General features: G+C 36.8%; 3 protein-coding genes across 3 annotated transcripts; 1 reads left to right on the top strand and 2 right to left on the bottom strand.

Annotated features, from left to right (window-relative positions):
• Window positions 1-446: 446 nt before the first annotated feature.
• LOC126609570 (uncharacterized) lies at window positions 447-5,994 on the bottom strand. Its single transcript, XM_050277415.1, has 9 exons — window positions 5,540-5,994; window positions 4,376-4,585; window positions 4,117-4,219; window positions 2,688-2,767; window positions 2,527-2,604; window positions 2,039-2,130; window positions 1,395-1,506; window positions 970-1,095; window positions 447-884 (listed from the first exon to the last, which is right to left on the bottom strand). The coding sequence occupies exons 1-9, from the start codon at window positions 5,780-5,782 to the stop codon at window positions 774-776; spliced, it is 1,155 nt and encodes a 384-aa protein (XP_050133372.1). The 5' UTR covers window positions 5,783-5,994; the 3' UTR covers window positions 447-773.
• A 3,757-nt stretch (window positions 5,995-9,751) lies between these two features.
• Window positions 9,752-12,381, top strand: LOC126609569 (beta-glucuronosyltransferase GlcAT14C-like). Its single transcript, XM_050277414.1, has 4 exons — window positions 9,752-10,689; window positions 10,978-11,053; window positions 11,195-11,304; window positions 11,486-12,381. The coding sequence occupies exons 1-4, from the start codon at window positions 10,149-10,151 to the stop codon at window positions 12,034-12,036; spliced, it is 1,278 nt and encodes a 425-aa protein (XP_050133371.1). The 5' UTR covers window positions 9,752-10,148; the 3' UTR covers window positions 12,037-12,381.
• Window positions 12,382-14,636: 2,255 nt separating this feature from the next.
• On the bottom strand, window positions 14,637-15,942 carry LOC126609573 (B-box zinc finger protein 32-like). The gene has a single exon (XM_050277417.1). It carries the CDS (start codon window positions 15,687-15,689, stop codon window positions 14,877-14,879), a length of 813 nt encoding a protein of 270 aa, XP_050133374.1. The 5' UTR covers window positions 15,690-15,942; the 3' UTR covers window positions 14,637-14,876.
• Window positions 15,943-24,187: the final 8,245 nt, after the last annotated feature.

Raw genomic sequence — 24,187 nt, 5'->3', positions numbered from 1 at the left:
TTACATACTCAGGAATAGAAAAATTAGGGACGAGTCGTCACATTATGTGAGACCTATATAAATTCTTGTATGTATTATCTTACAAATTTGACAAATTTGACAAATTATTAATTTTACTCTTTATTCCCAAATCGAAACCGAACATAAAAATTATTAACCGAAATTATTAATTTAACGGGTATAAAATTACCTAACTTCTACTGTATTCTAACTCATATTCAAAGCAAATAAATATTCTAGTGACAACAACTGATAAGGTACATTAGGGATCACTAAGCATTGTGAAAGGATTCATAAAATCCCAAATAATTTGTTATTTGCTACCTACCTGTAGCACATAGGGTGTGCCGTAGGACTTAGGGCCGACACAACATTCTCATACAATCAATCATTTTAATACTCTGTTTAGTTAGAAACCACACTACTAGACTTGACAGATTCATAAATATTATCAAGACCAGTAAATTATTGAAGCACATGACGAGAGTAATAAGAGGAGGCAGAGTTCTGTGTGTCTAAGATGAAGGGTGTCGGTAGCACAAGGGCCACCAGACGTCTAAGAACAAGACACACCTCGTGTGCAATTCCAAACTAAATAATGGAGCTATTACATTTCCTATAGGTTAACAGAATTATATGTAACTTGACAAAACACGGTACGGTTATTTTTTCCCCAGTTCGAAACAACAGCGACTTGTTTTACAGTCCATCCACGCCAATCAGTCCATTCACTTGTAAGGAAATGCATCACGAGCGAATCCCTGTCATCACCTCTATAACTTGAATACTCGCCCTTTGTTTATCACTTTTCGGAGAGCAACCTTTGCTTCCTCCAGTGTCTCGACAGAATGGCCTTCGTCAAATGATATCCTCTGTACGTTGAACTGCAAACGGAGTGGAAGGTCATTTTTAATCATAAGAAACCGGGTAATGTTAGAGATTTAGAAGGTTGTTACTTTAGAAACCTACCTGTGCACCTTGGCGGACCCGAATATCAGTTCCTTTGCTGTCTATGGATATGAGAGCGGCATCATCCACCTCAGACTCGGCGGATAAAAGCTCTTTTAGGGGCTTCGAAAACATTGCATTGAGTTCCTAGATGAATAGAAAATTAAAACTGAGTAGGCCTAACTGGCAAAGAGGAGTGATATGCAAATCTGCAAAATTTACTTGGGGAAAACAACAATCAACTTAAAGGCCCCATACAAGCAGATAAAGACGAGCATGCTAAAAGTTGACCAAAATCTATCGACAGCGTAATCAAAGCACGAAGGAAATATCCCTTGCAGCACTATGCATACGTGTGGTTAAGATTATTGAAAATTCAAAAGTTCCTATTAGCCTTTACATAATTTTCTCTCAAATAAAAAAAAAAAAAAATTGAGAGTGTTTACCTTCAGGTTCTGCTCCCCTCCATTAACTGCAATCCTATCAGGCTGCAGGGCCTCGTATTCTTTGACGTCGACCCAAGCAACAGTGCCAAAGCCACCAATGAAATATATGTCGCTGCAAGAAATCAAAAGAAAGTTTCAGCATGCCAAGAAATGCATTTAGTACCACTTTTGATCACCTCAGAAAACATGGAAATATTTGGCCAAGGAGTTTTACTTCTACATGGTCAAGGCATCACTTAATTCATCGTTAGGTACAAATTCCCACTCCAACACGCATTATTATTGTGCCCTAAAAGTTCCATTCTGTAAGAACAAGCAAAATAGAAGGGCAGCATCCTGCACCGTGGATTCTACCTAATGATTCATGGTCAAAACTTTACCACGTAATAAGAAATACAACTAGCCCGCCCCAGTTGTAAATGAACAATGCTTTTAAGAGGACATTGACACAGGTATACTTCAGGAGTCCGTAAAAAGTTCCCTGTCCCAAATTGGTTTTGATAATTTATGGTTCAGAAGAGCCTAGCAGTCAAAAACCAATTACAGACACAATGCGCAGAAAACAACATGAAACACAAGAAATTTTTTAGTCATGGAATCAACATAAACAACACTAATTACTCAAACCCAAACAATTCACCAACCTTATGTTCTGCATCCTGAAGTAGTAGAAGTTTCCCCATTGTTGAGAAGGTCCCTGTTGATGCTTTGCTATGTATTGCTTATGAGCCCATTCCTACAATCACAGCCAAATGCAATGAACCTACTGCTAATTGTCTAGTAATACATTGTCTGTCCTCTATCACACATATTTAACTTGTAAGCTAAACATGTAGCAGCAACAGCTGCGAGTTATAAATACGCTGACAACTCAAACTTTTCATGACCGGATTCTAAGGGCAAACTGCAAGTCAACTATAGAATTAATCCAAAAACGAAGAATTGACCCCAAAAATGAGCTTCAAGCACCTAATCTTTTCACTACTATCTGCTAAATCATTCATTTCACATTTTCACTTCTTACAGGTGAGAGCTTCTTGTTGCAGATCACCACTGTGGCTAGTGGAAGAAAAATAAACTTGTGCCCAGGTAACCAAATACGTCCTTGCCAGGGTATGGGTTAGAAAATCACCTGTTCATGCTCTGGAAGTGGGTAGACATCACCAAAAATGGTTACCCTTGCATTTGACAAGCCGCTCCATCCAGGAATCTACACGAGCTAACTTTTAACAATATCCAAATGGAGAACAATAGAGTAAATAAAGCCAAAAGAGAAGCAATCAAATCACTAACCTGCACAACAAGTGTGCATCTTGGATCAGCTAACAAATTCCGAGTATGGATAGCCAATGGTGAAAACGAAAATATAGGATCTGCATATCATCAACGAATAATAGATTGATGAGTCGGGGGTCCAAAATACAGATCAAAGAAAACAAAATGGTCCAATATAGAGGATGACAGTTCAAATTGTCAACCACCGTAAACAAAGACAAAATAGACTGCTAAACAGCCTCCATGCAACTGTTCAAGTTGTACAAATAAAAAGGGCTAATTATCACAAATGGTCCTTGATGTTTTGGAGATCCATAATTTTCGTCCTTTATATTTCACTTCAATCAATTTGGTCCTTCATGTTTGCTCCCACATATCAGTTTGGTCACTGCCATCCAAATCCGTTAAAAACTCCATTACGGTGCTGGCATGGCACACAGGACCCACAACTATACTTATTTGTTGCTATGTAGAATTTAGGAAAAAAATCAACTTAATAGCTCAAAGTTTTTAAAACCATAAAGAAAAACTTAAAAACCTCATCCACCAAAACTTAAAAACCTATTAAAACACACAACCCAAAACTCAAAAACCTCATCCGCCATCCCTGCCCCCCCCCCCCCCCCCCCCCCAAAAACTCTGGGTCTGGGTGCACGACCTTGGCCGCACAACCACTCCAACCCAGTTGCAACCCTTCAACATCCCTGCCCGTCAATGCCCTTCACCACTCACCAAAAATCCACCTACAGACTTCCCCAATCTCCCAACCTCCTTCCCAATTATCTATGTGAGGCACAAAGCCCCCCCCCCCCTCCCCTTTTATCTCCAAATCTTGTTTCCTCAGCACAAACCAAACAGACACACCTTAATGGTTTTCATAATGAAACCCATGAAAGAATTGGTGGTTGAATCAAATGAGCTGAGGCACATCTCTGATTCTCCAGTCCAACTTCATCTTTCCTTTTTTGCTAGAGGAGGGGGGTTTGACTGGTTGAATGGGTTGGAGGAGGGGGACGGTGATGGCCTCAGCAGAGAGGGGATGTGAACGGTTTATCATTTTCCTTTACCTATTTTTTTTCAGTTTTGAAATTAAAACATTTCTTAAAATTTAATTATTTGCGTAAATCCATGTGGCGTCATGTGATTGGTGTTGTGGGATAGCACACATGTGCCAACTCAGCACACAAACAGAACTTTAAACAAATTTGGATGGAAGGACCAAACTGGTGTGGGAACAAACATGGAGGACCAATGAATCAAAACATAAAGGACGAAAATTATGATTTTCCACAACATTAAGGACCATTTGTGATAAAAACCCAATAAAAAAAACATGGTGAAGAGGATTTTTAGAGACCACCTAGACTTAAACTTTATGTGCAAATTCTTTTTTACTGAAGGATGACAAAAAACTGATTAAGAAAAATGTAAAAGTTCAATAACTTACGCCCTGATGAATCAGGTGCAAAATCAACTAGAGAACCAAATGGATATCCTTGTCGCCTGTGGTGCATGCGAGACATTATGGTGCACAAATGAGCAAATCTGGCCTTGAATGAGGAAGCAAGACGTATTTAGCAGCTTAAAAATAAATAATCAGCTAGCTTATTAAATCCTCTTCAAGTGAAAAAAAAAAAAAAAAAATATATATATATATATATATATATTCATTCAGAATCAACAAAAATAACAAAAAGTGTCTCTACCTGCTCCATAAGATTGCGTACAGCTAAGGCGGGACGGGGTAAACCATGAGCTGAAGTTGCACTCTGTACCCCGCCAGAAATTGGAGTTCTAAAGAGCCCAGCTCTTGTTCCACCTCCTGATCCACTAGCAGAAGGGGATGTAAGAGACATATCTACCATTAATGCCTCATCCACATTCTTCTCACTACTTTCGAAGTGATTTAAATCGCCCTTCAGAACAAGAAAAACAGAAACAGACTATGATCAGATACAATTATAAAATCAGAGAACTATAAAACATATATGTACTGAAAAGAAGGGACCAACACTGCAAAACAAATGTGAGAGACCTAATTGTCAATTCTTAAAAAAAATTCAAGCGTTTATAATTCCACATTGAAGCTATATGTAATAGAACTACATGTCAAAAACCACCTTGTGCTGAAGAGGTCATTCCAAAGCAACATTTAGAGCTTGGTTCGCTGTTAAAAATCATTTAACCACAAAACAAAGGGTGGCAAGTTGGCAAGGGAGGCAATGCTCTATGGTGTCCCAAACTCACCTACTTTCTGAATGCAGTTTTAATAGCAGGCTATGGAGGCATACAATTGAAGGTTTAAAGTTGAATTTTCAGTGACATTCATTGTGAATTGGCTAAATGTGCATCGCAAAAAGTTTCTCTCTACTAAATCGTCTGCCTGTTTCGGACCAATCTGTTGTATGACCTATGGTTCGAAGAAACCAGACATTGTTCACATATTGCTCCAGCACCGGGGCATATTTCTAGAATAGCCCTTGTCGGTGTCATTGCTGAGCAATGTTTTGGAATATCAAGGATTTAACTCACAATTTTAGCTATCTGTGATAGTTGCCAGATTCCTTTCTTGATAAAGATTGTTGATTTTTCAGCAAAACCAATATGTCGGTTCCAATACATGTCAAATTCTTCACTTTTTCTTAGATCACAAAAGTTTAAAAGTCCTACAAATAAAAAACTAAACCAATATCAACAACTTACACTCCAATTTCCACTTATTTGCACTTCCCACAACTACTTAACACAAAATACGATTTAATCAAAATTTTAAATTAATAAAAAAAACATACAAACTCACAAAATTGCTGAAAACTTCACAAATTAACACAAAGACAAACATATGCAGAGAAAGAAGCAAAAGCAAATACCTGAGAGAAAGAGAGAGTGTCTTCGGAAAGCAAGCCGAACCCATTATTCGGAGGCCTCAGCTCTTCACTTTCGCCGGACCCAGAGGCCTCCCCGGACAGAGCTCGGGCCCGAAGCCCAGAAAAATGAGAACTTTGACTGACTTTCAGAAACCCACTTCGATTATTCGGCGTTCTGATTGAAGTAGGGTTGTTCAGAACTGGGTGCGCCTCCGGAACGAAGGCAGAGCTTGCGAGGGCTTCCATGGAGAATGTACAGAGACAGAAAGAGGGTGGATTAAGTGTTTGGTTGGATGTACTGTAAACTGCGGAGGCGAAACTGAGTGACAGATTTTGGGGTTGGAGATGGTGATTGTCTTGGGTTTGTCTTACGTTGTTTGCCCCAAAATCTGTGTTTTTTTTTTTTTTTTGGATGTGGCATGCAATTGAGGAAGGTGATAAATTTGGGTCCTAAACTATGAAATGAGGATCCTCGTCGGATTCTCTTTACGAGTTCTTAGGATCCTCTAATTATATTTGTTTATTGTATATTATGTAACAAATTTTTGTTAAGCACTATTTATATTCAATTTTAAATAAAAAAAATTACAATAATTTCTAACCGCACGACGTAGGATAAACGAATGTAATTAACTGAAAGAGCTTCACTAAATTTTATTTTAATTAAAAGCACTTAAAAAATATTTAATTAAAAGGACACAAATTACCCACTAATTTAATTTTTAGGGTTAATCTTAGTTTACTATTCTGAAGTTTCTTGGTTTTTAATATTTGGTACACGAAGTTTTTTTATCCCAGAATGGTACCTGAAATCATAATTCCAGGACATTTTCATACATCCGTTAAGGTTGTTATTAGATCCAGCATTTTGATTGTACACAGGTTGTTGATGTAATGTAAATAGAATGTACATGCAAACCGAAATTCTTATTCTACCATGTCGGTTCAGCTATCTGTTTAGTTTTTGAATTATTTGGAAATACCTGTGTTGATTTGTGGCTTCGTGGGATTTACAAAAGTAAAATGTGCATTTTCTAGATTGATGTGATTGAGGATGTGATAGTGTTGTTGCTGCCTATTGAGTATGATTCATTGCTAGTTGTTGTTTTCCAGATTTTGTGTATCTTTTTATGGAAATAATTCATAGCTGTTGTGGATTGCGGTCTCAAAACCCACAACAGAGTGCGGGTAATTTTTCTAGCCTTATCCATTTCTGTTTTCTTGAATTTAAGGTGCTCATACTGTTTCCATTTTTCAATTTGCGTCTCATTTTTGTCAGCTGAATTTGAATTTGGGAAACAGAGAGGCAAAAAGGGTCTTCAATTTGTCAACAATGCCACGATGCAGAATTCTCTTGAGAGTTCTTCAGTTACTTTAGTGTAAAGGTTAAGGGACTGCAAAAAATGCATGCCAGTGAGAGGTAGGGGTGGGCACGGTTTGGTTCGGTGCGGTTTTGAGTGAAACCAAAACCGAAACCGAATTTTTTTGCAGTTTTGAAGCCAAAACTGAAATGAAACCAAACCGTTTCGTTCGGTTCGGTGCGGTTTGAAACGGTTTCGGTTTGGTTTTTAAGAAAAAATGTACAATTTGCAATTTAACATATTAATAAGCATTTCCCAATAGCAATAAGAAAAAGACATTTGTTATGTAAACAATTAGCATGTTGCATGCAGTTGTGATGTTAAAACATGTTTGTGCAACAAAAGGGTGTCCCTTACAATGTTTATCATAAAACAAGTTGAATAAATTTGAATTCATTAAACATGAGCGAAACTTTAATACTATAATATGTGATATCATGCTTCAAATGAGTGGACTTCATTAGATCATTGTTCGACTCTTGATAACAAGATTAGTCCACCCTTGTACATATATGTGTGTGTGATGGTATAAAATAACAAAGGTCCTTCAAGTTAATGAATGAAAGAAAGTGATGAATGATGAGATTCTAGTGTGGTTGAGTCTCATACTAAGTGTATAGATTCTAACAAACAACCAATTAAAACATGAAATATAATATAGACATTTAATTAAATGTTTATTAATATTTGCGGTGCGATTTGGTTTCGGTGCGATTTTCAAAAGCCAAAACCGAAACCAAACCGTTTCTATGTTGCGGTTCGGTTTCAAAACCGCAAAACCAAACCGTTCGGTGCAGTTCGATTTGGTTCTTGTTCGGTTTCGATTTTTGATTCTAAGTGCCCACCCCTAGTGAGAGGTGTATTATTGACAGTGAGAGGTGATGGAAACTAGGTCAGGTGCATTTCAACCCGCCCACATAGTGGGCTTCATAAAGATAAGACATAAATTGAAACTTGACTGGCCCAAACTACTGGCCTTATTAGGGGTGGGTTCAAAAACCAAACTGAGGCCAAAAAAAACCGAAACGAAAAAAAAATCGAACCGAAACTGTGAAACCAAATTGAACCGAATTGGGTTGGTTCGGTTTCAGTTTTTGAGGTTCGAAAACCAAACCGAACCTAACCGAACTGAATATATTTTAATTATATAAAAAAAAATATTACACCCAAAAAGGTTCAAACCCATTCCCACTTGGTTGAGTATCTTCCACTTAAACCATCTTGATAGCAAGTTTTTTCTTGCCAATACCATTATGAGTAGCATATTTAAAATAAGTTGGATCATAATTGCTTAGTACGTTGTCAATTCCCATCTTTCATCCAATCCCCATCTTTTATCTTTCCCAATTCGCATCTTTCATCTTTCCTTAACCCTGGCCGAAAAAACCATCTTTCCCAATTCCCATATCTCTCTCTCTCTCTCTCTCTCTAACTTCAACTCTCTCACACTCTCAGAGAGTACAGCAATGGCACCCATGAGTCTTCCTCTCTCTCTCTCTCTCTCTCTCTCTCTCTCTCTCTCTCTCTCTCTCTCTCTCTCTCACTCTAAGAGAGTATTGCAATGGCACCCATGAGTCTTCCTCCTGGATTCAAATTCTATCCAATGGATGAAGAGCTTGTTGCTTACTATCTAGATCGAAAAATCAATGGTCGCACCATTGAGCTAGAAATTATCCAAAGGTTGACCTCTACAAATGTGAGCCACGGGAATTGCCTGGTATGTACTTGATTTTGTTTTGTTCGATCTGCAAGATGGAGGTAAAGCTTTAATTCTTGGCTTTCTGGGTGAACAGGAAAAAAGAATAAATTGTGGGTTTTATTTTATTTTTTATAATAACTGATGTTGCAGGTTTGTTAATTCATGTGTTCATTATAGGAATGCTTCATGGATTTGACTACAAGTTTGTTAATTTTAATAACTGATGTTACAGGTTGATTTCTCACTGAGAATGCTCAAGGTAGGGAAGCACGTTCTTCAAGCTTCAGATTTAAACAAAAAAAAAAAAAAAAAAAAGCCCGAACCCGGCCGAAACCCAACAGTAACTTCGGTTTGGTTTCCGATTTCTCCAAAAACCGAACCAAACGGAACCGAACCCAACCCTAGGCCCTATAGTATGAATATTTTTTAACTCATATTTCATAGGGAGCAAAGGAGAAATTTTTCAGTGCGATGGAGACATGGGTGGTACACCACGTATTTTTATATAAGTGGTGAAATTTTTTATTTTTTAAGTTATTTACTTTTATAACACACATATCTCACCATTTGTATAGTGACACGTAATGTATCACTTCGTGTACCGGTCACACTGAAAAATCTATCGGGAGCAAAGATCATAATCTACTCCAAATTTATAAAAAGACGAGAAAATTTGTATAAGTAGAGGTAAATGATGACGCTTTTGAAGTATCAATAATATCGTCATTCTTCAAATACGAAAAGAAGTAAATATATAAGAAAAAAACGAGAGTCGAACTTTTGCAATGCTCTACCTTTAGGACTAGAAAACCAACATAAAAAAAATTGGTTTTACTCGAACGAGGGACGAAAACATAAGCAACTGTGTGCAAGTTTGATTCCAACGAGGTCATCATCCCCTGTATTTCTTATTAACACACCCAATGAGTTTGATATCATCCGTGTGAAATTAATGGGTGCTCATCGTCGGGTCTGTTTTTTGGTCCCTTGAAAAAGCACCACGCCAAGAATATATTTTTAGTCTTTCAAAAAACTAGCATTTCAAAGTTTTCAGCCAATGACAAAACGTTCACTGTTACACCGACAAGCGGTGCTACGCAAATGTACGATCAAAGTGCATACGGTTAACAAGATTGTGATGACACTAACATCTCAACCAACAAAAAAGCCACATCTCAACTCTCTCTCTCTCTCTGTTCTTTTCCGAAGGCCTGAAAAAATATCTCCTTGTTTTCTTCAGAAACCAGTCTCCCCAACCGTGTTCCCACAGCTGCCTTTTTCATTCGTTTTGGTACAACTTGATCCCATGAACCCTTCACCAAACTCAACCTTTTTTTTCAAGTTCATGGATTCATTTTTCCTCTTCTCACGAGCACTAAAGCTACTTCCATCTCTAAGGTTTTGTCCAAGCTTTTGGATTTGAATGGTTTTTCTTCTTCACTAGAGCGATATTCTAATCTAAGCTAAACTGCGGTGAAGGTGGATTTGAACTTTAGTGCGTAGGGGAAGCATAGTCCAGCCAACTTGACTACGCCAAGATCTTCGCATTTGAATGGTTTTAAAGCTTCCCTCAATGAGAACATCAAACATTTCTTCGTGGTGTTCGGGTTATCTTCTATGGATCCTAGCACTTTTGGTTACTTTAATCTTGTTGGGAGCAATTTCAAGATCATCTCCCAATGTGTTTTCTAGATATGGAAACAAAAACCAACTATCAGTGGGAGTGCCATTGAAAGGGAATGCCAACCCCCCTATCTTTGCTTATTGGATATGTGGAACTAAAGGAGAAAGTGAGAGGATTTTGAGGCTTTTGAAGGCAATATATCATCCGAGAAATCGGTATTTGCTGCAGCTTGATTCATGTTCGTCGGATTATGATAGAGGGCAGCTAGCTCTCTCTGTTCAAGCCGAAGAAGTTTTTCGAAATTATGGAAATGTTTATGTTGTTGGGAAAAGTTTTGCCCTCATCCAGATGGGGTCTTCTGCTCTTGCTGCCACACTTCATGCTGCAGCATTGCATCTAAAGCTCAGTACAGATTGGGACTGGTTCATCACTTTAAGTGCTTCTGACTATCCCCTCATGAATCAGGATGGTAAGTGCTTTCACATCAAAAGCACTTATATTATCGGCAAAGTCACTTAATGCTGAACATCATTTAAATCAAGCTTGAAAGGTTTAAGGATTTAATTATCTGTTTTGGCTTATAAATTTGATCTTCGGCTTTCAGTACCCTCAGGGCGAGTTTGATAACCATTTCGTTCGTTTTCGATAAAATGCATGCACACTTGGGAACTTGATCACTTTAGTTTGGAAACCCATATTGGTTAATTGATCAACGTGATTCACTGACTAGGAATTTTTTCGAACTCTTTCTGTTCAGATCTGCTCCATGCTTTCGCTTTATTGCCAAGGAATACCAATTTTATACATTTTACAAACAAGACTGGCTGGAAAGAGTAAGAAATATCAGCCTTTTGATGCTCCCAGTATTTTGTTTCTCTGATCTCTTTTTTCTTCGAAGAAATTAGGCACCTTGCGTTTTTCACTGACAATTTACGATGTCCTGAATTTTCTAAATGGAAGCTGATTGTCCGCAGGCAAACAGATCGAATCGTTAATGACCCTAACTTATATCTTCAAGAGGTTGCTCCACTTTTGTATGCTGTAGAGAAAAGAACCATGCCAGATGCTTTCAAAATCTTTGGAGGTAAGTTGCTCTTACTGAAATTGAGCATGAAATGCGTATTCAAAGAGAAACTTTTGAGCGTGATAGTCATACTGACACATAGTGTTACTGAAAAACTTCTCGTATTCAACGTGTTATAAGATTAAAACAGCTGCAAGTTGGAAAAATTCTAAAGTTTGATCATAACTTGTGAAATATATAGGTTCGCCTTGGCCGATTTTAACCAGAGATTTCATGGACTACTGTGTCAAAGGATGGGATAACTTTCCCAGGAAGTTGCTGATGTACCTCAGCAACGTGCCTTACCCTCTTGAATCCTACTTCCACACAATCATCTGCAGCTCACCTGAGTTCAAAAACTCTGCAGTGAACAATGACCTAAGGTACATTCTTTGGGACACGTCTGCACTCGGAAAAGCGAAAGTCCTTAACATGTCACACTATGATCAAATGTTAGCAAGTCGAGCAGCCTTTGCTAGACCATTTCAAACAGATGATGATCCAGTGCTAAACAAGATCGATGAGAGTGTTTTGAATCGGACTTCGAAAGGGTTGGTTCCGGGAGAATGGTGCCCTGGCATAGGGAGAAGTAAGAGCTTAGAGAATTCAACACCTGATAAGGAAGAGTTGTGTCCAAGTTGGGGCAACATTAACCATGTCACCCCGGGTCCTCGCGGCATTAGTCTCCGAGAATTTTTGGCTAAGCTTGCTGTAGAAGGAAGATTTACAACCGGTCACTGCCAAGAACACTGATAATTTTCCAAGCTTGCATTTGGAATCTTTCTTGAATCAGATGATGATGATGATGATGATACATATATATATCATCATGATACACATATGTGTGTGTGTGTGTGTGTGTGTGTGTGTATTACAAAATAACACTTCAAACTGCATTTGAGTAGAAGGCTTGGCTTTCTACTTGATTGAGGTATGTATGGTTAGTGAATTAGGAAGATAAGATCTGCATTCTCTCCCCCTGCATTTGATGACAGATTCTGATGTTCGATTAAACTTTCTTTTAGCCTGTGTTCGAAAAGGCTGTGAAAGTTGCTAACTGACAATAATTTTTAGTATTATTGAACGATATTAAGGACATGTGGTTGGGTTAAGTTACACAATCAACTAACACTAATTCAATATTGAACTCGTCATTTTATAGCAATCTATATTAATACTTCACGCTTATAAGTGCAGATAAATATTATTTGACCATAAAACCAATGACAGCTGATAATTATCTTTCATTATTCAAAATCATTGAACTATGTGCATATATGGGGCTACCTAGGACATTTTACCCGCCCCTTGCACCGAAGTTTTGAAGTCCCCTCCCTCTAAACTTTGTAATAAAATGCTCACGAATACAATAGGACGATATTTTCCGATAATTTTCTTATGTTTAGGCTCACTGTTTCCTTGAACCTCCATATTTTGTACCTTGGAGGCTTGAACATATTTTTTAAACAATGTCAAGTTACACACACACACACACACACACACACACACACACACACACATATATATATATATATATATATATATATATATATATATATATATATATATATTATTTCTTGATGTGTGGTCATACATTCTTCTCTCTCTACCGGCGAAGAGAAAAACCTAGAAACGTCACTGGTCATGGATGCAAAAAATAATTGACATTCAACCAACTAAAGATGTGTCTTTTTCATAAAAATAAAAAATAAAAAATGTGATGCAGGGTCAGCATCTTAAACAACCTGAATCCAGAAATCTGTGCCATTCATTTTAAATTATGTGGTCCTCATTAGCCTATTCCTTTACTCATTTCATACAAATCAAGGATGCGAATCTCTCTTTCTTCAACGACCTGAATCTCCGAATCCTTAAACTCTAGACATAAAAATTCAGAGACAATCTCAACATCTTTATACCTTTACGTAATTAGATTAGACATATAATTATAGATGAGGATAGTACAAAGATGGAAATGTACCCTTTGCAGTGACAATCATTTAATTAACACTAATTAAGAATTAGTTAATTATGGTTGAAAATAATCCCCTCACTAATCTCTCTTTTCATTGGATTCTTGCAACAACTTCTAACCGCAGCCACAACCAAACTTGTTGAATGTTTCTTTCTCCTCCACCAAACCTTCTCAATGCCTCAAAAATCAGAATTCCCCACATTTCAGTCCTCACCTTTATAATTATTAACTGTTAATATCTGCTTTACTTTATTATTGACCCCTCTTTTTAGAGTGACTCGCACGGAACGACTATACCACAATTGTACGTTTTGGTACAATAATACAATTTTTTCTTCTCCACATAATAGTGCATTATTGGACCGACATACCGAGTGTTGGTGAATCTGATTTATAAAAGTTGTGAGGGTTGTAATTCGTGATTGGCACAGGACTTTGAGGCAGCCAGTGCTTGGAGGAGAGAAGGTATTGTGTCTGTAGCAGATCGAATTGATGGCAGTTTGGGAAGGACCCTGGTTAGCAGAGCGTATGGGTGCACAACAGATTGTGGTCAAGAGTGATATGCTCATGCTCTTGCTGCGATTAACGACCACTCTAGGGATTGCTCCGCCATTGGTCTGATTGCGGGAGGACGTGTTGTAGGTAGCGGCTCCCTAAAAGCTATAATGGGAAACCCTATAGATTAGCTTAGTTTGCAGTGTCAACGAAGTAATTTAGTTCGAGAATCCACATGTTATTATCACGATCTTCTCATCCAAGATTTGATGTAATTTTCATTTCAAGTCATTAATATATCGGCTCTTTAAAATTAAAAAAAAAGGTACCGACCTATTTTATCAATTCCATTACTATGTCAATCAACTTGCCTATTTAGTATTCCTATTGGCGGAATCCCATAATTCTAGTAAAAATAGATTTTTCTTTACAAAATTACGGTTAATTAGTTGTTGGATCCGTTGAAGGACATCACAACCATCGCCTACTAAAGATTTGGTCCACATTTAAATCTCTTTTAACACATCACCAAGAAAAAATGGGGCATGTGTGGCTAATTTTCTGCTCTCACATCTAAAAATGTGGACGAGAGGTCACTCTGAGAGTCAAACTCTTGTCGTATCATGAATATAAAGTAAAATCCTCGGCCGTATGACTTTGAGCCCTCGTGGTCTTAGAGCATTAATAGCCATAAAACATTTCAATATTATCTACTTGTGTGGGAGGTGTTCATGTTTGAGATTTTTATGAGCCAGAATGATTGTTTAATGTTCTAGCATTTGATATAAACATTTCAATTCGAATTTAATATTATCTACTCTTTGACAACCACCAAGAAAAAGCCATAAAACGGTCAAGAATTAAACACTAATAAGAACCAAAATTAATGATGAAAATGCGGCCAAGATCGATCGATTTTCAAGAATTTCGGGTTGTGATCTAAAAAAAAATAGAAAAAAAAAACGAAATTACAAAGTTAATTTAATCCTTTTCCCCCACAGCTGGTGCCTAATTAAATGTTCTACTGACTAATTAATCACCATCATAATTGAGTCTTGACACTTAAGAGTTCACACGCGTTCATTGCACTCGCACGTGCGAAAGGACTCCACACACCCAAGTCTCAGCATTCTGCCCAGCCTTCCTCCAGATCGTCCCGTCGTGCGCGCCTAATTCTCAGCTCACTCCCGAGCTTAGCTTCAACGGCTAGGATCAGCTTAGCCGGCACTCCGGATAGCACCTCGACCCGTCTCAGATTCTGACACGTAGAAACCGATCTATCCCCACGGAATCTCAACCCGAACCAAAACGACGCCGCAAGGGATACTCTCAGAGGCACACCAGCCAACCGCTCCAGGCAAAATCCCGACGCATTTGAAGCAGTCGAAACCACGGCAGCCGCCAAATTACCGTTCACCCCAACGCTCTTACACCAATTTACGAAACTGCCCTCTGCTCTCGCGTCCACTCGCCTTGGAGTTCGTGCTCGCGCACTCGGTACGCTATAATTTCTCTTGGCGCCGGAGAATTTCCATAGCATATTCCTCTTCGCGCCGGGGAATCTGTGCGGAGTATTTGAACCGGAAACCTCCGTCAAGGAGCTCTCGGATTTCGGATTCTCGTATCCGGTCTTTGTGGTCCCCATTTCTGTGCTGGATATGCAGGCGGAACAATCCGACGATGACGACATGGCGTCGCCGTCGCAGTCTCCGGAAAAAATTTCAGGCGAGCAGGAGGAGCAGAGAGAGTGATGATCAGGGGTTTCGGCGACGGATTTGCAATTAGAGCAGAGAGGGTGGCGGACGTGGCGGGCGACGAGGAAGTTGGCCTGGTGGACGCGGGCGTCGCAGCGGGAGCAGAGGAAGGCGGAGTCGGAAGGGCAGTAGAAAGAGGCTTCCTGGTCGCAGAGTTCGCAAGCCCTGAAAAGTTTCTTCATTTCTTGATTTCCGGCGGAGAGCAGAAGAGGAATGGAAGTTCGGAGACGATTTGGGAATTCGGGGAGGTGGTGCGGTGAGAGGATATGTGGGTGTGGCGAGGGGGATTATATGGAGAGAAATGCGGTTATGGAGGATGAGAAGGTTGTGTGTGAGTTGAGTGTCCGTATTTTGGCTTTTAAGACTTCCTCCTCAAACACTCAACTCAGTCTCTGTCCACATACTAAACCTCCTCTCTCTCTCTCTCTCTCTCTCTCTCTCTATATATATATATATATATAATATTCCAACTTTTGGGTTTTGCAACCTTCACTCCTCTTACTTTTGATTATTCATTTAATCCCCAATTAATTATTTTTCTTAGCAAACCTTCTATTATCGGTTTATATTAATACCAATAAAGTAAACTTCGAATACATGAAATCACCCAATGTAATAAAGATCACTTGAAATTTTTTTGCTTTCTCTTTGTCTCCTTCCAATTATCTGTATTGTTGCGTTATATTTAGGATTGTGTTCAACATTTTTGGTTTGTTGTTTGCACTTGTGGGAGGAGATAAGAACACTCTGAAAATCACTTCCATGTATATAAGGTCACGAAGTGTTTGAAAACGTTGTGAAAGTGGATTTGGGTGTGATTGTACGCATACATTAGTTGTGAGGAATTCGTAACAACGTACTCTAGATGAATTTGGTTAGGCTCAAATAAGAGAGAACAACCATAAGCAATTATGAGTTAGTGTCAATCGAACAACCTACCATCTTCTATAATTTTAATATATTTTGACCCATTGATTTTACAGTTTAAATTCTTTAAGTAACAAATAACAATTTTCAAAGTTCACACCGAGGTTTTTAAATGCAAGAATATTGCTTGTTGCTTGAACTCTAAATTTGAATGTGTAGAGAAATACCCTCAAGAACTAATTGCATTGGAAAAGAATCATAAGTAATATTTCAATTGCAGTATTTTATATAGATAATCACTGAGTTTGTAATATTTCCTCATTTATAAGGATAATATCTTCTTATTAAAATATATTAAGAAAAACTAAAAATAAACTCTGATGTGAATATGATTCTTATTTTTTCTTGCAATAATTAACCATCAAACCCACTAACATTCGAGCTCTACTAAAAATACATTATGGCATTATTTGGTGATGAGGGTATTATCAAAAATATTATTTGGTGTTGAGGGTGAATTAAGTAAAACGATAACAAAAATTAGCAAAAGGGAAAAATTATGGTTTTTGAAATATTTTTTGGCCTATGTAATATTAAACAATAAATGTGAGTTTCTTCTGATTAAATATCGGGCTGCTACCAACTGTGGTGCGACTGCGAAGTGAGCCTCAAGGGCCCCAACGGCAACTAATACTCAACCAGAAGTTGGAACGACATTCCGGAGACACGTGTCACTATTGACACATATCACTATTTGACACGTGTCACTACTTGACTACCTCACCATCATTGGAAATCACATCCTCCAAACACCTTGCAAAATTTTGGAAGTTGTTTTTGCTGAGAACTTCTTGACAATGTCATTTTAATACTCAAAGAAACTTTTACGTTGAAAAAAACAATATATATATATATATATTTTAAAGGGGATAATTGGAGTCAAATTCCGATTATTCAAATAAATAACTTTTTAGAGTATACATGATTTACCTTACTCGACAATGGTGTTTTGTTTTTCATTTCGAATTGCTATGATAATGAAAACTAAACTTGCCGTAAAATCAACAGTAATGTTCTAAGATTCATAAATCTGACTCCATTTAAAATTTTAGTAGAATAAAGTCTGTTGTTTTTGTTTTACCGTCTGGTTTAAAACATGTAACATAATTAGATTTTTTTTTTTTTTTGAAAAGAAAACAAAAGAAGAAAAAGGATATTTTTGAATTTTGGGTAAAAACATAAATGATCATAAAGTGGGGAAGAAAAACTTATAGTCAAGCAAGTTTATTCAAGATATTGCAGAGGGTGGTGGGGTCACGGCGGAGCTGCTTCATAGCCTTCATTGCGTAGAGAGAACGCTCCTCCGTGAAGCGTGACCCCTCGCCATACGGTAAACCGACGCGTGGCAAATCTGAGCGCACAGTTACTTTCCAGCTCCAATTTCAACCACACAAGCGATTCAACCACTGCAAGTGACAGCACAAGGAATTAAAAAAATGGGGAAAAATTAAATCCAGCGGGGACCCTGCCGATGAGCACCACGTGTGCGGCGAAAGCTGACGGCTGATGCAGAACCACGCAGTAGGTAGGGAGGGAGGGAGTTGAATTGTCTGCCCTTTCATTTTCATACTCTTCTTATACTCTTCTATTTGTGTGGTCACAGTTAAACCATGTTAATATTTTATATTAAATTTTTTTATAAAAATAATAAAATAAAAAGTAATAAGAATATAAAATATTAGCGTATCTTAACCGTAATCATACAAAACAAGAGAGAATGAAAAGAGTATGGAAATGGAAGAGCACAATCCACCTCCGAAGGGAGCGGTGGTTGTGCGCAAGTTTGGCGTGATTGGAATGGGAATGATTTGTAGGTGGGACGGAGCTATCTTTTTCCCTTTTTTTTATTTGTCACTCAAATTGTATAATATTATTTTTTTTCCTTTTATAAAAGGAAAATGAGGACTTGCTGATGATTTCAATATAACAGTCTATTGTTTTGGAATCTAAGAAGACTCATAGAGGTATTTCAGCTTTTCTGACCATCTTCGTGCGATTCATCAACATCAGAAATTGAACTCATAATTTATTCGTCTCCAACTACTGAGTTATTTCTTAAATGCTTCAAATTGTAATAATGCAAAAGGTATCGCACTATTATGTGCACAAAATCAATGTACAAAAAACAATTGCATGCGAGGTTTGTTTTAGAGAAAGGTATCGTATTTCTCGTTTTTGAAATGTTACACTAGGTGTAGAATGGTTGAGATTTTGTTGAAGCGTTTTGGGCAATGAGAGAACAACATAAATTGTAATGTGTTGGTTGTTTTTAAATTACGTAGGGGTAGTCTATATGTTTCTTAGAATCTCATAATAAGGTTTGTTATGTTGGAACGTGTTGGCTGATTTTGATCGTTAATGTATGTTGAGTTATAATAAATTAACAACCAAATTTCATTAACATGTGCATCGATAATTAATAGTATTAAATTTTTATTCATAATATGTGACTTCAGTTTCATGCTAACATTGTTACATTGACATGCATATTGTAATAATACTTAAAGGAAATAGATCTTCATTTGTTTTTAGGAGAAACTATAAAATATTTACGGGACATGTTCTGCATTGAATTTTAACTATATGAACTGACTACTTTTTAAGTTCCATTTTGAAGATATCATTGCAAAATATTATCAAAGTTGAAAATGATTGAGACATCTAGTCGTGATCAAATAATTTGACGAATATATTTTTTTAAGAAATATTAAAATTCCACTATGAGAATCTAATGGATAAAGTTTCGGATTGAACTGATTTTTTTGCAAAAGATGGATTGATGAATGGAGACTACAGTTTGTTGTAAAAGAATGCAAAACAGGCACCAGAACTAGTCTCCATTTATTGTATAAAAAGGGAAATCCCTCTCTTAAGTAACATATACGATTGACTCAAAGTTAATCTCTCTCTCTCTCTCTCTCTCTCTCTCTCTCTCTCTCTCTCTCTCTCTCTCTCTCTTTATGCAAATCCAACATAAGTCCATCAACATACAATAATCCCCTAATTAAGCCAGATTACAATAAAGATTCCCGGGCAAAAGACCAATGCCCATGGTGTGATCCAAAAATTAGACTCGGGAAATCAATAAAATATATTCGGTCGGTGTGCGTGACTAATCCTAACACTTTGCTGGTTATAGACCAAATTTATCATTAGTTTTGACATATGGTTTTGCATTTATTGGATGATGCCATAAGTTTCACGAGCAGAATACAAGAATGAATGTAAAGAAAGAAGGTACTATGCGCAGAGGGGGCGTCAAAAGGTAGCGAGAGGTGCAATTGCACACAACTGCGAATTTGGGGCCCCAAAATTGTTTTGTCATCTAAAATTTATATGTAAATATAAAAAAAAATATTTTTATTAGCATTTTAAAATTTTCATTATGCACTCCTTATAAGAGTAAATTATTTTCTTTCTAAATATAAAAATTTAGAGTGTACAACAAGATATTTGAAGTGCCAATAACAACACTCTAATTAAAAAACAATTTTTTTTTCAATTATATTATATAATAATGCTATATATTCAAGTGAAACATTGAAATTAGAGTTTTTGAAACATTTTTTTTCTTGTTTGGTTGTTTAAGATTAAAGTGTTTTTGATTATTCAGTGAATGTTATGTTTGTATTTCTTCTTACTTATTATTTAATGACATTGTCAAGTTACAATCAGTTAGTCCTAAAGTTTGTTTTGATTTAAGTTATTGTTTTCTAACATGTGTATTGTCCAACTTTTTTCAAAAAACTATCATAAAAATGGCATTTTTATGAATTTCAAACCTCTAAAATCTCAGAGACGACCTAACTGTGAGGTTGTGATGTCTGAGACAAGCAAGACATGTGGTTGGGTTTAGGGTTCTAGGCTTGTAGTTAGGAGTTTAAAACATGTTTTTTTATTTATTTGGGGGTGTGCTATCCACACATCATTTTTTACTTCTCATATACCCCTTGTTAATTTCTGTTAATTGATCTTATTCAACTCATCCGATCAGATGATTGAAAACCAAAAAAGTATGAGAGAAATAAAAATGAATGTGTGAGTATCATACCCCTTTATTTGATCGCCCCATGCCAACCATAACTATCCATCCCTAACTTGTCCATGTGTTAACAAAAGCCTAACTGAAAAACACTAGTGCTTTTTGTCACAAGGCGCTTTTCCCTGCCCAACTTACAGATATACAAACACATTTTACATGTGTTTTAATCAACTAGTACTATCAGATTTTTTTTATTTATTTGTATTTTTTTAAAACTGTGGGTTCGGATGAGAAATTTAGATTCGATTTTTTATTAAGTTTTTGGAAGAAAAAATATTGCTAAACTAAAAATTTGTTTGTATCAATATTCTATTAGTTTATAAACATAAGACAACGAGTTAAATACTAACAATGTTTTGTGTGTGTAATCATTACTTGTTTTGATACAAGTAATAATAGATGGAGTCGAACCTAAGATCTCAAGCAATAGCGGAGACACCTTAAGGTTAGACTAAGCTTGGGCCTATCCTCAAATTATTTTTTACTAACAACCTCTACTATCATTAATTAATTTTATAATACCACTATTGACTTGAGTTTGTAATTGTATTGGTTAGTTCAATTAACTTCAATCCAACAAATACAAAGCCTTAAATTTTTTACATTAAAGATTTGAAACTATAGTTCTATACTAATATTAGTTGATCATCATTTCAAAAATAAAAAATATTAGTTGATCATATTCTCTGTTTCTTGACTATATGCAATTATTTCCTTTGCTTGCAGACTTATTATTTTGGTTAATTTCTCATTTACGTCTATTATATCATCAATGAAATCAAGAAGAGAAAAATATTTCCTTTTTCCAAATTAGCACAAAAAACCCTTTAAATGCTCTCATGCCTTAATGTTTTTAGAAAAATGTTCTCTTGGTCACTAAGAGAATGCATGGTTAGTCACCTTTGAATTTGATACCAAGAATGAAGAATAAATGGTGTACTTTTAATAATGTTTTATTTTCAACTCTTGTATAGTTGACCATGTATAATGAAGAATAAATGCATGGTCACTCACCTTTGAATTTAATACCAAGGCGACCAAAATGACGAGATAGTTTCTATATATATTATGTCCATTTTGATCTAAAGTGCGCCTCTCCTAACATGAATTTTTGGCTCCGCCACTGATCTCAAGTGCATGAATAAATGCTTTTACTACTTGAGTTATAAGCCTTTAAATTGACATTTTAAGCTATGCTTTTACTATATTTATTTTATTTTTTATCACATTTAAGCCATCAAACTTGTTCTGATATGCATATATTTCATGAACAAGAAAATAAACAAAAGTGCTATTTTTACCACATATTTGTACCATCATTTGCACCATATCTTTAATAAAGATTGGAACCACATATGTTAGCGGAACCTACTGCTGTTAGAGAGATGGTACAAATATGTGGTAGATGTAGCATATCTCACAACCTAGAGAATGACGTACATAGAAGGGGTTCACCACCACTGTGGTGTCTCGTTCTAATAAACCAACTTGTAAGTTACTCTCCACAAATATGTGGTAGATATAGCATTATCAAATTGGAACACCACGTGACGGTGAACTCGTTCCATGTAAATTACTCTCCACAACTTGATCTCAAGTTGTTAAAAAAATAAAAAATTGTTATAAACTTTTTATTTAAGTGTGATTGTGTAAATCCTAGATTAAATTTGATTCTAGTTATTCTTCCTTATTAGGACTTGTATTCCTTGGAGGAGAAGGATTTTTTCCCTCCCTTATTACTATAAATAAAGGCACTGCATAGGGGGAATAACACATCTTCTACACAATCTTACAAACACATCTCTCTCTCTCTCTCTATTTTCTTTGTGTTGTCGACCCCTCTCCCTATCAGTTAAATATAAGCCACAACACGTTATCAACACGCTTTTATTGTTGCGCTTAGGAATCTGACGTGGAAGGTTTCTGCATTAAACCAGTTCATCAATATCATCAGGTAATCAGGTTCTTTCAAAACAACGATTTTTATCTCGATATTTTTGTAGTCCTAATAGCATGAACATTTACCATAATGCATGACACAACTTTACGTTTTTCAAATTTTCGATTCTGCATAAATTGTATATGCATTATATCCATAATTGTTGAATTATGTGAATTGATATTGCCATGAATTGTATCATATATATGTCCATGCATTCAATTATTTGATTAAATATGCATTGAATTAATTGAAAAAGAAAACAAAAATTGAATTTTTTTAGGGTTCTTCGAATCCATGACCTGAGCCACTCACGGAGTCATCGAGCTCCACTGGATAACCCAACGCCTATGGCGTCCAACCCAGAAACCCTAACTCGCCTGTAGTGAGACCACAACCTTGCCGTACAATTTTCTGGCAAAATCCGACATGGTGCCGTGATTTTTGAACCAAAATCATTGAAATTCCAGAAGAATTTCATCGAATTTGGGTATTTTTCAAGTTTGAATTTCATGGGTTTCCCTTTTTCCTTTCCCCCGATGTCGAGTTACTCCCTCTGTCATTAGGAATTGGCTTATCGTCCAACCCACGGCCCTGCACCAAGAACTATGTCCCAAAAGCCAGCCACTTGAAACGACGGCGCCGTTTTCTTTCCCCGGCAACAAAACCTAGTTCTGACCTGGGGTGTTTTGGGCTTGACCTAAGCCCACTTGGGCTTTATTTCTCCTAGCCCGCATCACAGAGCGCAATTGTGCCTCTATTGGACTCAGCTCGCAACACCAGCCCATAGCTATGGTGTCCTCGTGTCATGTGACTCACTGGATTCCGTCTCCCTAGGTTTATACATTTACGTCGTACCGAATTCCAGCCTGAAGCCAGAACATCGATGCACTGCATCGCAAAGCACCAGAGCATGCCTCTGAATAGGCTTACATCCCCAGCTTAAATCATTTTGAATTTTATGGCTCAAATAGTGTGATGAATCTCTTTATTCTCAATGAGTCAAAAATGCTTTTGCATTATTTGATCAAACTCCACAATCATTTCAAGTAAACCTAAGAAGTTGCCATTAGAGTCTTCATAAGGTCTTTCATTTGTTTCACAAAATGCTAAATTACGTATGGCAAGACATTTCACAACAGCAATAATTCTAATTATCACTTGTTTCCAATGATTTGTCTTTTTCTTGATTCGCATTTGAAATTCTTTGTCAATTGTCTGATTTTTTGTCAATCTAGTTTTCAACCCAACCTAAGTTCTCAAATTAGTGAGATGCTCTTTACTATTTTCATGTTGGTCAAGCTTCTCTTCAAAATGTCTCCAATCACTAATTCCATCTTTTGCTAACTCACTTTTTAAGGCAATTGTTTTAAACAATTTACAACAAAAGCAAAAGACTTTATCCAACTCTTTTGAGTACACGAGCCATTTCCTATCATAAATTTCACCCGTTCATAATTTTCGATCGTAGTAGTGTGAGGAAAATTTTCTAGAGAGTTTGTCCTTAGGATAAGTGAGATTAGTTTCTCAAATTGGTCCCTTTTCTACAAGTAAGGCTCTCATTTCTACATTAATATCATCTCAAACTCTTGGATCATAAATGTTTAAATGAAAATTAGGTTCAGGAGATTCAATAGTTTCCTCTATACCAATATGATCATCATCAACATTTAGATCCACATCACCACCATTTTCATGGTCTTGAGACTCATCACCAACATTTTCCTTTAAATCACCATCATTTTCATGGTCATGAGACTCGTCTTTAACAT

This window comes from Malus sylvestris, chromosome 17 (genome assembly GCF_916048215.2).
Source record: "Malus sylvestris chromosome 17, drMalSylv7.2, whole genome shotgun sequence".
NCBI classification, from domain to species: domain Eukaryota; kingdom Viridiplantae; phylum Streptophyta; class Magnoliopsida; order Rosales; family Rosaceae; genus Malus; species Malus sylvestris.
This window is presented reverse-complemented; position numbering and strand designations above follow the sequence as displayed.